Genomic DNA, 16,780 nt, shown 5'->3' with positions numbered 1-16,780 from the left:
CATTTAACAGTTTGGATTGCAACCATCTTACACTGCAGTGCACTGGCTGTGCAAGGAACTGCATGCTTTTAAAGGAAAACATACAGTTAGACATACAGCCTAACAAAATCTTTCTTCTTCTTGCTTTTTCACTTGTTTCTAAGCAAGAAGTGGAGATTCCTCAGTCCAAGCTTTGCCTGTGCTGACCACAGTCAGCTGTTCTACCCTGCTGGAAACACCCAGCCTGTTTCCTACTTGCCTGAGTTCTCATGTCTTAATCTGTTCTGAATCCACCTTCACCTCAAAGCACATCAGCCCAGGCTTTTACAAGGGAATAATTTTTTATGCATCTGAGTGGAAGTAACAAGTGAAAATGCAAAGAATATATACAGTCAAAGCTATATAAGTTACAAAATATCTGTATTTACAACTACAGTACTTAAATCCTTTTTGAAACAGTTACAAAATATCCTTATTAGCAACTACAGTATTTAAAGCCTTTTGGTATTAGCACAGTCAATATTTTACTGCTGATGAGAAGAAAGATTCTTAATAAGGTAAGTAAAATAAAACCTTGTTCTTTTTCAGTGCTTTGTCTTAGAATTCAAATGTTTTGCTTTCTTAAAAACATGTACAAGTAATGCATAGTGCAAGGTATGAGCCTGGCTAAATGAGTAACAGATTCTTCTGCCTGTAAATGGATGAGCTTCCACCAATAGCTATAAGGATTTCCTTCCACCAATAAACAGACTTCCAAGTTCTGCATTCAGGATGTCATCAGGAATGACATCATCCTCCTCAAACTCATCTCCAAGCTTCTTCCACCACGGCCAGCGAGCGTATTTCAGCATAGCATTGTGGGACTCTTTGGCCTTGGTAGCTACAGGGACTGATCGACTCATGAAAACAGCAAGATCTTTTTCTGTGGTCTCTGCTAACTGCGGAGCATCTGTAGGAACAAGGAGAATCAGGTTTCTGTGCAGTTTTATGAGTATTTTAAACAAAACAATAAAGATCACTACTCTGTCACCTCCTACTGTCCCAGGTCACTCATTTCCCCTTCCTGACATTACAATTTTATTGCTATGTGATAAACCAGATTGGAGAAGCAATCCGAATTAGCGCTATCTCAAAAAATAAATACACAACGGGGAAAAGGAGAAGGAGGGAAAGCAGGACTACATCATTCAGTGACAGCAGCGGTATCCATCAAACCAAATTCTCATGAAGCTGTGACATAAGAGGAGCTCCTGCTCACTGATGCTGGATCAGCACTCCTGGCACAGGGTGATATCAGCGTCGCGCTTCTACTGCAGCAGCGCTGCGTATTCACTGCCTGGGGGCCCCAGCACAATGTAAGCATGCTGTTGGTCTGCCTGTTCAGGCAGCACTGAGCTGCAGTGGCACACCATGTGACAGACTAAGTAATGGAATTTCAGTAACTTGCTGAATTTTGTCCTGCTTGGGTGCTCTCTGCTGGCTGCAGTTTGCTATTCTCATTTTCGATCCAAGCTATGTAAAATTTAGATAGCACAGCAGTGAATTCCGTTCCAAATAAAGCCAGGCCAGATTAAATGAAGACATGCCTCAAAATTTTCAGCTCAAAGATTTTCCTTTTCATATGAAGAAAACAAGAAAACAGAACAAAACAACAACAACAAAAAAAGAAACATTAGAAAAAGAGGTTGTGTAAGATGCCCTTAAAAACATTTATGTCTTTTACAAGGACCAGTGCTTTTGTTGTGAGTACATCAGAAAGACTTCCAGCAGAAAAATAAGCAGCTCCTTGAAAAGCAGATATATTTACAGCAATATATGGATAGTTTCTAACTACCCTCAAAATCTCAACATAAGACGTATGGCAAAGGAAGAAAGCTGTTTCGGTTTTTAAATAAGACTGTTCCCTTTAATTTTCTTTCTAAATTAGTTTAATCCAAATGCTAATTAAAACTATGACCAGAGCAGTCACGTACTCATTAGCAGCTCCACATCAGTGTTGACCTGAGCCAGTAACGTCTCTCTCCGCTGTGCTGCTCTCTGATCCAGCCTGCTTCTCAGCAGGAACTGTGCCAGCTTTTCCTGGGCCTGCATATGTAATTCTTTACTCATTTCTTCTGACATTTGGGAAGCCTGGAGGAAAATAAAAGTTTGTCACCATGAAGATCCATTAATCCACTGGGGGCAGACTAATGTCCAAACAAGGAATACCAATGCTGTTCTTAGTTGTTAACTTAATCATTTTGCTTCCTCTGGAGCTCTCTCCAAACCTATCTACCAAGTATATGTAATTCTCCAATTACAGTTTGTTTTGACCTTTTTTATTCAATTAATAGTTTAAATCCCCAACATTTAAGCACCTTGCTCTCAAACAAGCAGGGTTAATATAGGCATACCTCACACGGATTATCTTGATCAGAATTTATGAATATACCTCATCCCTACAGTACTTTACATTGCATCATTAATGAGAATTATAAATGACTAAAACAGACCGGATGCAATTTGATGTAGTCATCCACCTTCTGCTGTAAAGCTACTCTCTGCTCATCACTCAGCCCTTTGGGATCTTTCCAGGAAGAGAGAGTTTTCTTTCTTCTTTGTTTTTCCAAGAACTTACAAGCCTTTAAACAAAACACATGAGAATATGAAAATCATGGACAGGGAGTTTGTCTCACTTTGCAATAAATCAGTGACAGAAAAATGTCTTAGCACTGCATTCCATACAACATAACTTCAGCTATACCAAAAAGGCAACATGAAATGGTCAGCATGAATACTGAATGTTAGAACGCTGGCATAGTGAGGTTCCAGCCTTTGGTTTCAAAATGGTAGCTCATATTTTAGTTAGAAGATTGTATCACACTTCCTATGTCACGCAAGGTTCAACCTCTCTAGCCAACTTGTAGCTATAGATTATCACCCTCTGCATGTTTTCTGAATAACTTATAGCTATATCAACATTAAGAAAAGTGAACAAATCTTGAAGGTGTCAAAATACTGCACTCAGTCCTACCTAATTTTAGAACAAAGTTTGTACACTTACTGCTCTCTGAATGATGACAGCTGCTTTATACTCCTTAAGAGACTGTTTCTGTTGATGAAAATTTTTTCTTGCTCTATACCCTCGCCAAAATCTCTGGATAGTTAATGCAGATTTCACCTCCATTTCCTGCATGTGCTTATTTATCTGACCTACCAACGTGAGAAAAATCCAGTTATAAGATCATGGGTTGAGATCTACCAGCAATTTACACCTTTAATCCTTAAAAACTAAATGGTATCAAAAAGCTTGGGTACTATCAGTGAAATAGTCTTCCTCAAAAGCCCACTAGCTGCAGGCCATTTCTCAGAGAAGGCTGGTAAGTGCCATGGAGCTTTACGTAGAGAGGGCCTCCTTTTTATCCTGTACCATTCTGAAGGCAGCATTTCTCAGTCAGTAGTTACTGAGCCCTTGAAGAACTCTTGGTCAGGTAATCAGGTCAGGAAAAGAGACGGTAAGACTACAGTGCAAACAGACATGCAAGATTAGGAAATACATTTGAGGAAAATGTTCTTAAAGAGACCCAGACAGTTTAATCTTCTGAAACACTTCAGTGTAACACGTACTGGGATGGATTATTTCCAGTAAGGCCAGCTGTCTTTCATGGAAGAGTCTCATGGCCCTCTGTCTCTGGATCTGCATTTGCAGTTTTAGGGCCTCATCTTCCTTCTGCTTCTCCAAAAGCTGAAGCTCCTGTTCTCGTTTAGCTCTACAATACACAAAGACATTAACAATTAACTTAAGTTGTACACTTCTTAAAAGAATCTCTGTCTATATTGAATGGCCCAGCTGCTGCCAAGCCAGCCACTGGCTGCAGGACTACACCAAGCAACAAGATATCACCTGCAAACTAATAAATTACCACACTACCTGTGAGCAGGAAAGATGTGAGCCAGAAATTCAATTTGTTATCAAATAAAAATATGTATTTTTACTTAGGTTATACTACTAAACACACTAAAGAGAGTAATGCTTCACATGGGACATTTACAACTAGAGTGAACTAAACTGTTTTGCTTCCATCATCTGTGGAAAAGGTAAAGCAACACTAGGCAACTGATACAGTCTGTATCTTTTCCAGTGCATCCATCAGTATGCATGGCACCTGCTTTCCATTCTATGTACTATTTTTTCATACAGGCTGCTAAAGGAGATCAGAATGTTGGTTGTTAAGGTTCACTTTTCAAATCTTGAAGGACTTTTTCTCCAGGAAATACACACTGACACATTTTCTCCATCGATTTTGTCAACAGAACATTAAGAAAGAATCTTCTTGCAAATTCTTCACCTGTACTGGTTGTTGTAATTTGATGTTTGGACATTGCCCCGCTGTGCTTGGCACTGGAAATACCCCAGTAAATGTTTCACAAATCAGACAAGCAAAAACTCTGTGACTGGCTCCTAAGCTAATAATACGCAGACTAATATATTAATGCTAAATACACTCCCATATCTATACCAGTAATTATTGAGACCACTTGGACAGGGTCTCAGTGAGGCTGGAGGAGCTGTGAGCTAGGGCTCTTCCTCTCTCCCCTCTCTTGTCCCAGTGGACCTGACAACCTCATTAGCAGTTCAACACTCAAGATTAAGAGTTCCCCCCATGATGAGGTAATGATGCAACTCCCTTTCCCATTGCAGTGAGATCACGAGCCTGCTTAGGGCCTGAGTGTCTCTGCTGGACCCACAGCTGGGAGTTCTGCTCTTCTCTAGCATTTTACTGGGGACAGTGAAAGAGATGCGGGGAAAAGGGCACAAACAGAGTATAAGCATAAAGGGTGAGGAGGAGGGGAGAAAAAAGCAGGCTAGTACCAGTGCCCAGCAATGTTGGTATCACTATATGTCACATACCTTTAGACTCACAGAACCATTGAAATAACAGCATGCTTCCTCATCGCTAGTATAAAATTAAAGGTAAATTTTCCACCAACTACAGTTTCTCCTCAGTCTCTGTAACTTCGTGGGGAAAGATAGGATGGAAGCTATTATGATCTGGATTTAAAGATCTGGCTCCAACTGATAAACACCATGATCTAAGAGACCATAATCCTCTTATGACAGTAATGCAGACTCTAAGTGTGCCCACACATCCACCTACAGACACAAATCACGATGTATACAATAACGTCAGAATGGGCTCAAGGTTTTCAGCCCACACATAGCTGTAAATGAGAGCTCTTAACTTTTGCATTTTTAATCCAAGAAGGCACATACAGTACTTCTAAGCTGAATGATGTCACAGGGTGAAACAAGACTTCTGATGACATTTCCCTAATAAAACTATCAACACTTTTCCCTAGAAACTTTCATGAACTCCACTAAGTGGAAAACAGCAAGAATGTCCTATGAACTTCTCAGATACGGATCTGTGAAGCTGACAATAGTAATAGCCAAGTTTGTAAGTGTTTACTTCTTAAGTAGCCTGTAAAACTATACATTCTTCTTCATTCTCCATTTCTCCCAATAATAAGCCACATTTGCTTGTACAAAACTGCACTGACAAGGAAATATGTCTGCACTGAAGTACAACCCAGAAAGACCCAGGCTTTCTTCAGCAGTTCATAGCATGGATTAACCTCCCTCCGATTGCCTACATGTACATCTACATTCACACAATCATGTGATACTTGATTAATACAAATCACTGCCATTTTAACAGTTCTACAGTTAGTTACATAGAAGTGAACTAACTTCATGGAAAGACTGCAAGCTTTAATCTCACTGAGGAGACATTTGTGAAACCACAGATTTTCAGAAGTCTGTAACTTGCAGAGTTTAAGATCTTCCACTGCAGCTGCAGATGAGCTAGATTTAGAGTTTCAGCCTTAACAGCATGGAACCAGGCTTGTTCTAAAATAAATCCATGAATATAACCAAACCCTAACTGTTAAAAATTCAAAAGGCCACTTGAAAGCTTTTCTAAAATAATGCTCACAATATTCCAAAGCTTATTTGATTTTTGGCCTAACTCTAAGTGCAGCTTCGACCTAGACAGAAAAAAACAACCACTGGAGCTGTACAGTCACTGTATTGCACTTAGTGCACTGGGACTGACTGGGCCATGACCATAAGACTAAAAATATTAATACATTTTTATTCTTCTCAATGTTAGAAAAGCACATTTAAAAGTCAGCTTAACTGATTCAAGAACTGCTTGTTTAAGATGCATGTGCTAATGCTTGCAACACTGAGAATACAACAGTTAAGCAGCTGGCTGATTGCCTCCAGCCTGGCCACCCTCTCCTTTCTGCTTTATCTTGCTACACCTGATCCTATCAGGACTTCAGGACACATTTACTTTATGGTGGAATTGTTATAGAGTTAACTGTGAAGCAGTTAACTGTTCTGCCACCAGTACATCATCCTCTAATGCTGTTTAGTGCAATCCAATGCTGGAGTTCCACACTTTCAGTTTTCCATATGCTATACATTTTTACACAGAGGCTCACAGAACTAAGGGCTTTTTTTCATGGAGAAGAAATTTGGCAGCTGGGAAAGGGACAGTTGGAGCTTTTGGCACCAGAGATAGCAATTTGGTACTGCTGGAAAAGCACATTGTTTGGATGCTTTTGCTAAAAGAATCTGCAGTGAAATAGCTCATATTGGCATTACATTACTTCTATGTTTGAGAAAATACAGCTGACAGGAAAAAGGCATCTTTCAAATGGAGGACCTCTGGGTCAACCCAGGAAAATCCCCTGGGACAGGGCAACAAATCCTTGGGAAAGCTACACATTTCCAAGCATGGGAAGGACAGGAAACAAATGGGAACAGCCATCTAAGGTTTATCACAGACAAATCATGTGTGACCAGCCTGATGGCTTCTGTGATGACTGGCTCTGTGGATGAGGAGAGAGCACTGGGTGTCATTTACCTGGACTTTAGCAAGGCTATCATCAGTCTCCCATGCACTACAGGGCAGGGTTGGCACTCAAAGGAAACTCCACAGACACAGAAAATGGGTCAGCAGAAACCACATTAAATTCAAATGGGAAGTCCTACACTCGGGACTAAATAACCTCATGAATCATACAGGTTGGGCCTTGGTTACCTGCACAGCAGCTCCACTGAAAAGAACCTGGGCATCGTGGTGGCTTACAAAGTGAACACAAGCCAGCAGTGTGCCCTTGCAGTAACAACCACTACTGCATAGTGTGCTGCACTTGCAAAAGCAGAGACAACAGGTCAAAGAAAATTATTTAAACAGCTTTACTCAAGCACTCTGGAGGGCACGCCTGCAATATGCCCATACTTTACTGGGTCACCCAGCAAGACAGACATCAACTGACTGGAGAGATAATGGTACAGAGCATATAGGATAAGTTCAGGGAATCTAATCTCTGTCTTTTGTTATGTGTAGAGAAGATAGAGCCACATTCTCACAGGTGCACCGAAAAGGGACAAGAGTTAGTGGAAAAGAGCTGCAACAAGGAACATTCCTGTTAACTCTAATGGAAGAATTCTAATGGAACATGAATCATGCAGCACCAAGACAGGGACTGAGTGAGATGGTGGGTCTGCATCCTTGGAGACCTCCACAGCTGCATACAGCCCCAAGCAGCCAGATATCTTGTTTTAAGGCTGGCCCTGCCTTTAGCGGGGAATTGCTTGATATGACCTAAATTTTTCTTGAGATTCTGTGATGTGAGAAACACCAAACTAAACACAAACAAGTCCTATCACACTATTTTCTAGCACTTTTTACAAAGAGATGCTGTTTACCTGAAGCTTCTCTGCAAAGCTGTCACTGCTTGGGGCAGTTTTTTCAGTCTTTTTCTTGTCTGAAATCCCTTCCACGTTGCCTGAATTACACAAGCTGCTTGGTGCTGTCTCTGAAATGTATAAAACAGTTAGCAGGATATTTGCTTTGCATATAAGAACAAGTTATTACTGTTTGCATCTTTGGAACGATCTCAGCAATTGGTGAAACCTTATCAGTTTCCCAATGCTCTGAAATGCACAGTGTTTATACCAGTGGGGGGCAGCTAAGGTCTTAGACAATTATTATCACAAAACTTGTCTTTAGTCCAAAGGCAGCTAACCTGATCATCAGTGCTCTCTTTGGTAAACAAATGAATCTACAGCACAGACACATATTAGCCTGATACTGATACTGATAGACACATATTAACTGATACTAGAAATTTTAAAACTGAAAGTATCTGAAGCACTTGATATTTCAAGTGTCAATTCGGTCAAAATATCCCCACTAGAGAGAATGGAAAGACAAGTCTGGAGAACTAACTGTAGGGAATATTTACATTTCCACTATGATCAGAAAATGCAACAAATAAGATTTAAAAAAATCATATTCTCAAATGGTGTTTTTTCCAGAGAGAGCAAAACACCCAAACACCCTGCTGTGTTTAAGGTGAAAGCAGGACCGTGCAAACACAGCTCTGACTTCCTTTGAACTGCTCTCTCTGAAAACCCTGCCTATATTTTGTTAAGCTCATAAAACACACATTTGCTCTTTTTATTGGAAGCACAGCCCAGACAATGTTCTCACTGAATGCTCCCAAGAATTCAGAAAGCTACATTTATAACACTGATGCAAAACAAGCAGATACAATTAGTTTTGTTTTACAGTTAACAAAAATTATCTTTTTCCCTATGACTGTATAAAACATCACACTGCACTGTGCCTATGCAAAGTCAGTTTCTCAAGCCATTCTCAATTTCCATTCCTCAATTACTGGAATTCCTTGAGATCTTAACAACGAGAAAGAAAAAAAAGAAATAGAGTGAATTGGAAATCAAAAAAAAACCAACACCTACTGATACAGTGAAAAAAACAGCACAGGCTTTGAAAAGCTCAGACAAAGTAATATAGTAAATGCAACCTGTGTATATACAAATCACAATTAACTACAAATTCATATTAGAAAGTCTCATTAAAATTCAGCACCTGCACTTCCTCTTTTCCATTGGATTGTTCCAAGTATAGCAAGTCCAGAAGTTGACTGAGATCCCTGTCAAATCCTTTGCCAGTCCACTGTTTACTTAAAAGCACATTTAGTCCTATGAAAGAGAGAAGAACCGTGCAATACTGCAAAGGCAATTTCTTCTTTCTACGATTTCAAACTTTCAAATAGAAAAATCCAATCTGACTCTACGTGCAAAGAAGACTAGACTGCAGCTGAACGAGGTCAGTCATCTTTGAGTTTACATATTATCTCTGAATATCTGGTGGTGGAATCATTATTATTATATATTATAGCTTTGTATGGGCAATGATTATTGCACCTATGTAATGGGCAGTTGAATTAGCAATGTATTTCCAGTGTCTTATCAGTACAGCATTGTAAGGTACTCGTTACTGAACCAAGATGGCTCTGGTTAACCTCCACCTTTGCATTTTTATGACGGATGCAAGGAGGCCAAGTGACTGATTGCACACGATCACAAACCTTTGTAGCGAGCTGCCAGTAACTTCAGGAGCTGCTTGCAAAATTTTGCCATCAGCAACAGCAATTTTGTAGCAGAGTTTCCTATGACAGGGTTGGTAGAAGATGAAAGCTTATAAACAAGCTCATCCAATAAGGAATGCAGGATCTCTTCATCAACCCGAAGCAGGACAGAACTTAATATATAAAAATAAGGGGAGGGGAGGAGAAATGAAGAGTTAGTTACAAACTATCAGGTTTTTAATAGTGAATTCTTATTATAGATGTCCTCAGGTATTCAGCAAGCCAACAGCAAACATACTCAACTAACTGGACCAGCAATCTGATCCAGGGTGTAAGGAAATGGAACTGAAGAGTCATTTTTGTTTTATGCTGCTTCTTTTTCTGTGATGAGTCGATACTCCCACGTTTATTCCAGTTAAACTGAGAACACAAGTATTGCTAACTCATTCCTCACTGCCATTGTCTCAGTGGCAGAGGCAGTACTGCTATTTCAACCCATTCCCATTCCCTCATTTTAACAACAGGATAAACAAAATATCGGATATTTCTATTTCTACAGCAAAGACTAGGAAAAAAAAAACACACTACAGCTCTCATATATGAAAAGTTCTATTTTACAAAGCAGTAATGAACTGAATTTGAAATTTGAGATTCAGGAAAATCAGCGACATAAGAACAACTAACCTATTGACCCCCAAAATACTGTGTAAAACAGACATCATTGTAACTGCTGTTTCAACACTGTCTGATATTAGCAACTTCAGGAAGTGATCATTTTGCAGCACTGCAAGAAAAACAAACAGACAAGAAATCACACAGTCAGAATCACAGGCTTTAAAATACTATAACACAAATTAACTGAATCATGAAAGCCACAGCAAGTAAAAACAGACACTTTCTGGAACAAACATCATCTTTTATCATTTTTACACTGAAGCTTCCTGGAATAAGTAAACTATTTCAACACAAAAGGGAAAAAAAAACATGCTGGGCTCTGTTTTTCTGTCGCTGGATATCCTTTAGGCACTGGCACTGAGATATAACAAAAGCTTTAAAACTTCTTATGTTACAGTAGCACCAGTTTCTCATTACACTAGTGGAATTTCATCACCGGGGCAACAATATCCAGAGAAAATAAGCACTACAACCTTAACAGTTTGTTAAACCAGCTTCATTTAATGCAAGACCACTGATGTCACTGAAGCACCATCTTTTCTTTTTATTCCAGTTCCAGTCTACTTATGTAGAATTTTTTCTGTCCATTTATGTTTTCAGCTATGTATTTTGCTATCTTCAATTTATTGCTTTCTGTGAGAGACAAAACCAAATTCTGCTTTTCATTATGAACTAAATATCCATGTGCTCGACACTGGCTTAATTGAAACTTTATTTTGGTCAAAAGTCTAGTAAAGTTTGTTAGATACTTGGCAACAAATAGCATGAGAGATAGCATGGATAGCATGGTAACAAATCAAATAACCCACTTTCAATTCATCTCCCATTTTAGGTCTGGGAATGTACTTCAGTCAAACTTCTGCATATATTAATCAAAGACAAGAAGTTCTGAAGTACCTTTTCACTAAAAAATATCTGCTCTTCTAAAGGTACAAGATTGCAAAGGGAAATTTCAGGAAAACACTTTTACTGTTGGTTTCTAAAAGATTAGAAATACAATTCCAGTATTCTCCTTTAGTGGATCTTTTACAACCTCAATACTGCTGTTTCTGTTGGAAGGAATACTTTAATAGACTGCCTTAAGATCTATCACAAATTAGAAATCTAGGAGGGGATTGGCTTACGACTGTCTCTTGCTAGCTGTATTTCATCTGAACAAATACCCAAGTATTTTATGAATGAATTTTCCCTTACCACACTCTGTTAGTTGAATATGTCCACCAAACAGCCAGCAGATGGCATCAGTTACTGTTTGGAAATAGCGTAAAAAATCTTGTTTTTCTTCATCCTAAACAAAAGAGAAGTAAAAAAAAACAAACACGTGTGTGTATCTTCCTACTACATCACGATATGGCAGGAAATCTTGTATACTTCAGCTATTTGGAAACCAGCTCTACCAGCTGCACAAATTAAGTTGGTCAAACCACAGGAACCAGGCACACCAAAAAAAAAAGGCCAGAGATCAATCCACAAAGTCTAAACATACTAGAATAAAGCATCCAATCCTGAAACCTTTGTAATGGGGAGAGAAAAAGCTTGTTGAATTCTTAGAAGTATACGTTAGTATGGGAGGGCTAAGAAGATAACTGACAGGTTAATACAAATGAATCACAGATTTGATTCACAAAGTAGTAAATACATTATTTAAGATTACAGCACAGAAACAATGAGCACAAAGCAGCCAAAGATATAGGTAACAATCCACAAGGTTGCTGTGAACTGTCATGGTGAGGCTGCAGAAGCGCTCCTAGTTGGAGGTTTGGCACCAAATACCAAACCACTGCTAGAGCTGAAGTTCAATCAGTTTACCCAAACAGAATATAGACAAGCTTGCTTGTGATAACACTGCACTGGACACAACAGCCAGGAAGTACCTAAGTTTTAATGGGAGCACAGACACAGTTTGGAGTTTGTATTCTGGGTACGATCCACAGCCACTGGCAATCAAAATTCTCAGTGAGTGGATAGCAAAGTGACAAATGTTATTATAAAGCACTTAGCCTGATATCTCCCACACCACTCAGCCTCCACCAGTGGAATTCCGGGAAGTCACTTCCTAGATCTGTGCAGTGAGTCCCAGCCATTAGTCATGGTTTAACTATTTGGTACTGAGTGAACAAGAGATACAAAACAGCAGGAAGAAGGTAAGGCATAATACTATCTTTGGTGTGTTTGGCAAGGCATCAGTTTCTGAAAGCTATTTTAGTACTTCCCTTTACTTCGAAGTCTTCTACACAAGGCGAGTGAGGGCACAACAATACCAGCAAAGAGGGACTTTTGAAGTTCCAGTGAGCAAGCATCAAATTTGGGTGCCCGGTCACCTCCGAGACCACAAGATTTGAAAGCCAACATACTAACTATAATACAGACTGCATTGGAATTCAGAAGTAATCTTTGCCCACAAGCATGACTCAAGTAGCATGCAGGCTGAGACATAATAAGAAAGAATAGGGGAAATTACATATTGCAGATAAGACTGGAGTCTCCCGGGATGTCATTCAGGAAGCTTCCTAAGCACTAAATGCACTTCTAAAGTGTTGAACAAACAAAAAATACGTCACTCTACTGATACTTTCTGAGAAGTGATTATGTATGTAATGACCAGAACAAGACACTGTAGGAAAACTTTGCCTAAGTCCAAGGAGTTACTGAGACAAGAAATGGGATACAAAGGAGAAACAGGAATAATAAATCAAACTATCAGAATCCACTGGGTTGGTTATTTACATTATCATTATTAAACTTTTGCTGGTTCTGGCACTCAGAATGCTTCAAAAGCAATAACTGGACAAAACCCTTCCCCTCCGCAAAAGGAGAGCAATATAAGAAAGTGTTCTCATCTGCTAAAACACAAAGCCTGCCTCTAGGGTTCCCTACATGCTGGTTCAGAAGCAGCAGGCATTTGGGAAATTTTTTTGCCATTTTCACTTTAGAAGTTCTATGTCAAAACAAACTCTGACCTATCTGACCTAAAGTCTTAAGTCTTCCTAAACCACACTTTCTTTTATTGTAAAGCTGAATGAAGCACTGAGAATAAAGCAGTTACAAAGACTGAACGAATCATATGCCAAGTTAAAAAGACACTGCTATGGCTGGGATGCTGTTTTTTAAGGCTTTTTTTTTTCCATCTTACTGCTCTAATTCTTTTGTCTTATACATAATTACATCCTCTGTTAACTCCTCTAAAATTTCTGAAAAGTAGCAACCAAATTCTAAATCTATGGTAACAAATTTGTTTAGGCCCATGTAATGGACTGGATGCTCCACGATAACAGATCTTAGTTTCAAAGCTATGTAAAGAAAAATTATTTTAATTTCTGGAAAATAATTTTTCATACTACAGCACATCTAAAGTAATCCTACTCATGCAATACACAGGTTCAGAAAGGTTACAGAGATTCTCTGCTCTTCTGATCATGAAATTTAAATACCTTGACTGCTCGGATAAATCGCGCTTGCAGGCGTCTCCCCAAGAACAGCAGGTTGTCTATAGCTGAAGGAAGAAATTTCTTGTAAAATTCCTCAGGATCTTCTTTCACCTCCAGTCCTACACAACAATGACTGAAACGGGAGGGAGGGGGGGGGAGAGATCAACCTGAATTGTCAAAGGCCTGTTTGAACAGTTTTGAATGAATGTCATGTCATCAGAGAAGAAATGCTTCACTGGAATGGGACAATCCAACATTGAACAGCAGTTAACTGCTGTGACTAGCTCCACTATAGCTGCTTCAGAAGGAACAGTAATCACTGGCAGGCTGGAGACACCAAGTATAATACCACTTCTCACAGCAGGCTCAGTTTAAAACACATCCAAGGCACTTTTGCCTTTATTTTCAAGGGTTCTGTTCAGACTTGTTCCATATGTTTGGGACAGGCTCTGATGGTCATAAGGAAAAGAAGCAAAGACAAACAGAGACTTGATAAGGGAAAAGAAAGCATGACGAAGGTGGTGCAGATGATATGACAAAAAAATACACCAAACAGCTATCACTTCACCACAGAAAATTCTGTGAATCTGCCTACAGCTTTCCTCTAACTGAGGAACACATGCAGGATCAGTTTCTCAGATCTGTTTTCTGACTTCATTCACCACAAACACGTCGGTCATTTCTGAAAGGTTACGTACAAGGAACTGTAATTTTTAGAACTGGGAATTTTTCAAGTCTATATCCCACATCAGTGCAACAAAAATGCCTTTCCAACTTCTTATGAATTTTGCTTCCTGACATCTTATCTAATCTTTGTTAGCTTTCTGCGAACACACACACGAACAGCTTTGCTTACCTAAGCCCTGTGAAAGCACATTCTAAGCATGAAGCTCAGATTCATCGAGTTACAAAAGGCCATTTTTACAGCTAAAATAAATCTCAGTTTTCTCCACAAACCAAAATAGCTTATAAGAGTTGGTTTAAACATCACGCAGCTCTGGTGATAAATCTTGCATCTCTTACAGAAATTCCCTGCATTAAAAATTCATTTTGCAGATATGACATAAATAAGAGATGGTTGCCTAATTGCTTCATGCCTTAGAATTTCGCTCCCTAGTTAAACCAAAATCAAGTACAACTAGGGGAATATTTATAACTCATTATTTTTCCTGGCATCAAAAATTGAGATTGGATCATTGGGATTTAAGTTATAAGTTGGCTTATTTACTAGCTAGGAATTAAACTTCATTATCGCATTCTCACAGCATCAGTACATCAAGCTATCTAGTCTGTAAGAATAATGCCTTCTGTTACATTTAAAATGTAAATAGATATTTAAATGGAGCCAAGTCGAGCTGAGAGTCAATCAAGCTGAAATTTTTGTAAAAGACATCTAAATAGACTTTTTTTTTAACAACTCCAATAAAAACTACTTAATTACTTGGTAAAAACTGTGACACAGACAAGTACTGGTCACAAAAAAAGGTAAACCCAATGCAAAAACTGTTCCCACCGAACAGTTTACCCAGTTCAATGAAACACAATAAGAATGAATTAAACAGGGCCAATTAGGCTATGCCTGATCCCTCTGCTCTTGACTGCTCCCTGCACTTTAACCCTGGCCTTTCCTGAACAACAAGCCTTGTTCTGGATGGCAGCCAACGTATTACAGCTTCAAAAGAAAGAGAGCAAGATGAAAAGCCACAAAGAAAACAAGATGAAAACTTTTTAGCACTTTTTTTTTTTTACCTTATTATCTCTGCAAGCTGGGCAGCAGTAGCCCAGCCTCCCTGCAGCCGAGAGCAATCTTGTCTAAGGACCAGCATGCAGTAGTGAATCAGATCATAAAAGTATATGTCTTGCTTAATTTTCTTGGACTCCTGATGCCCCAAGGAAGCACTGCTTAAAATTTCTGTGGGAAGAAAGCAGGAGGGAAGGGAAGCATAGGAAGAAGGGAAGCAAAGGGAAGCATAAGGTTCTGCTGTTCAATTTGGATAGCACTTTTTCTAGGCGTTTGCTCATTCTCCAAATGTAAGAGGAATACATACACGTAGAGCTCAAGGTAATTCTAAAAATCCTAGAGCAACCAAATATTTTCTCAGCTCACGTTTTCCATGCTCACAGCTACAATCTGCTTGCTGGATGACGCTTGGGAGGATAGCTGAATGTAGCTTTCCATTTTCTCACCGTACACTCAGATGTAAAACAAATGCTATGCGGGACGTAGCGCACTTGTAGGAATGTCCTAGGCCAGAGAAAGCCACAGGCACTGCCAGACGTACGGCTCCCTTATAATTACATCCCGATTTAGAACAGGGCCCGGCTTGTTCGTGCCATTCCCACGAGGAGTGGCTGCGGCAAAGGCAAAGGCGCTGCGGCAAGGCCAGGAGGGGAGCCTCACCGAGCTGTGCCCGAGCTCCGGGCGTACAGATCTACTGGCAGCCACAGCCTGGCTCGATGAGGGAGAAACGAGGGTGGGAGCAACGCGGCCCCGATCAGCGCGGGCCCACACAGCGTGCCGGCGGGGAGCTGCCTCTTCCCACTTCCTCCCTTCACCTCCACAGGCTGAATGCTGTCAGAACAGCCGCGTTATCGCCTCCTCAGCCCTGCCAGCCCCGCCACCGTCGTTCCAACCGACCTTCTGAACCTAAGGAGGCGGCCCACGCCTCGCCGCTCGTCTCCTTTAACCGTGCGAGCGGAACAAATTACCCTTTAACTTCAGCAGCAGCCCCGGCACGTCCCGCTCGCTGCCCTCAGCGACCCGCGCAGCCAGGGCCAGCACTCGGGGGTCCGCGGCCATAGGGGAGCGCGGGGAGACCCGCGGCACCACACGGGGTTCCTGGGGCCCGACTCCCTCGCCGTCAGCTGGAAGCCCGCGCCCCGCCCCGAGGACGGAAACAAACGCGAAGGAAGCCCTCGCACCGCCTCCCGAGGCCTACGGCTTCGGCCAGAGATCTCGGCAGCTCCAGCATCCCTCAGCCCCGGGGACAGACGGGGCGGGACCCGCGCAGAGCGGCGCCCCCGCGGGGGACGAAGGCTGACTGAGTCGCTGACTGAGCCCGAGTCCCCCGACCCGCCACCCCTCCCGGCCGTGCGCTCGCGCCCGCTCTCCACCAACCAGAGCGCCGCCCTGAAGGAGGAGGGGGTCATTTGCATACCCGCGTGCCAACGGCGCCTCCAACCTCCCTCCCCCCCAACAGCGCGGCCTCCCGGCGGCGCGCCTCAGCGCCCAATCCGCGCTTACGCTG

The 16,780-nt window shown here is 41.0% G+C and overlaps 1 protein-coding gene across 2 annotated transcripts; it reads right to left on the bottom strand.

Annotated features, from left to right (window-relative positions):
* Positions 1-301: 301 nt before the first annotated feature.
* On the bottom strand, positions 302-16,582 carry IQCB1 (IQ motif containing B1). Of its 2 annotated transcripts, XM_042877863.1 has the most exons (13): positions 16,242-16,582; positions 15,282-15,444; positions 13,536-13,665; positions 11,299-11,392; positions 10,114-10,213; positions 9,430-9,602; positions 8,928-9,040; positions 7,742-7,851; positions 3,586-3,728; positions 3,023-3,171; positions 2,472-2,600; positions 1,953-2,109; positions 302-928 (listed from the first exon to the last, which is right to left on the bottom strand). In XM_042877863.1, the coding sequence occupies exons 1-13, from the start codon at positions 16,330-16,332 to the stop codon at positions 699-701; spliced, it is 1,782 nt and encodes a 593-aa protein (XP_042733797.1). In that variant the 5' UTR covers positions 16,333-16,582; the 3' UTR covers positions 302-698. The 2 variants fall into 2 exon arrangements, with proteins under 2 accessions (XP_042733797.1, XP_042733798.1); XM_042877864.1 differs by lacking the exon at positions 15,282-15,444 and having other exon boundaries at positions 13,536-13,597; positions 16,242-16,580.
* Positions 16,583-16,780: the final 198 nt, after the last annotated feature.

This window comes from Lagopus leucura, unplaced genomic scaffold, assembly GCF_019238085.1.
Source record: "Lagopus leucura isolate 7727_CA_CO unplaced genomic scaffold, USGS_WTPT01 Super-Scaffold_100019, whole genome shotgun sequence".
Taxonomy (NCBI): Eukaryota; Metazoa; Chordata; class Aves; order Galliformes; family Phasianidae; genus Lagopus; species Lagopus leucura.
This window is presented reverse-complemented; position numbering and strand designations above follow the sequence as displayed.

Bases quoted from the DNA above. Each gene is read 5' to 3' on its own strand.
- IQCB1 (XM_042877863.1), bottom strand. From the start codon at position 16,332: ATGGCCGCGGACCCCCGAGTGCTGGCCCTGGCTGCGCGGGTCGCTGAG. The intron at 13,666-15,281 runs GTAAAAAAAAAA...CTCCCGTTTCAG, and splicing joins CAGCTTGCAGAGATAATAAG to TCATTGTTGTGTAGGACTGG. The intron at 9,603-10,113 runs GTTAGTTGTTCT...TTATATATTAAG, and splicing joins AGTATTTTGGGGGTCAATAG to TTCTGTCCTGCTTCGGGTTG.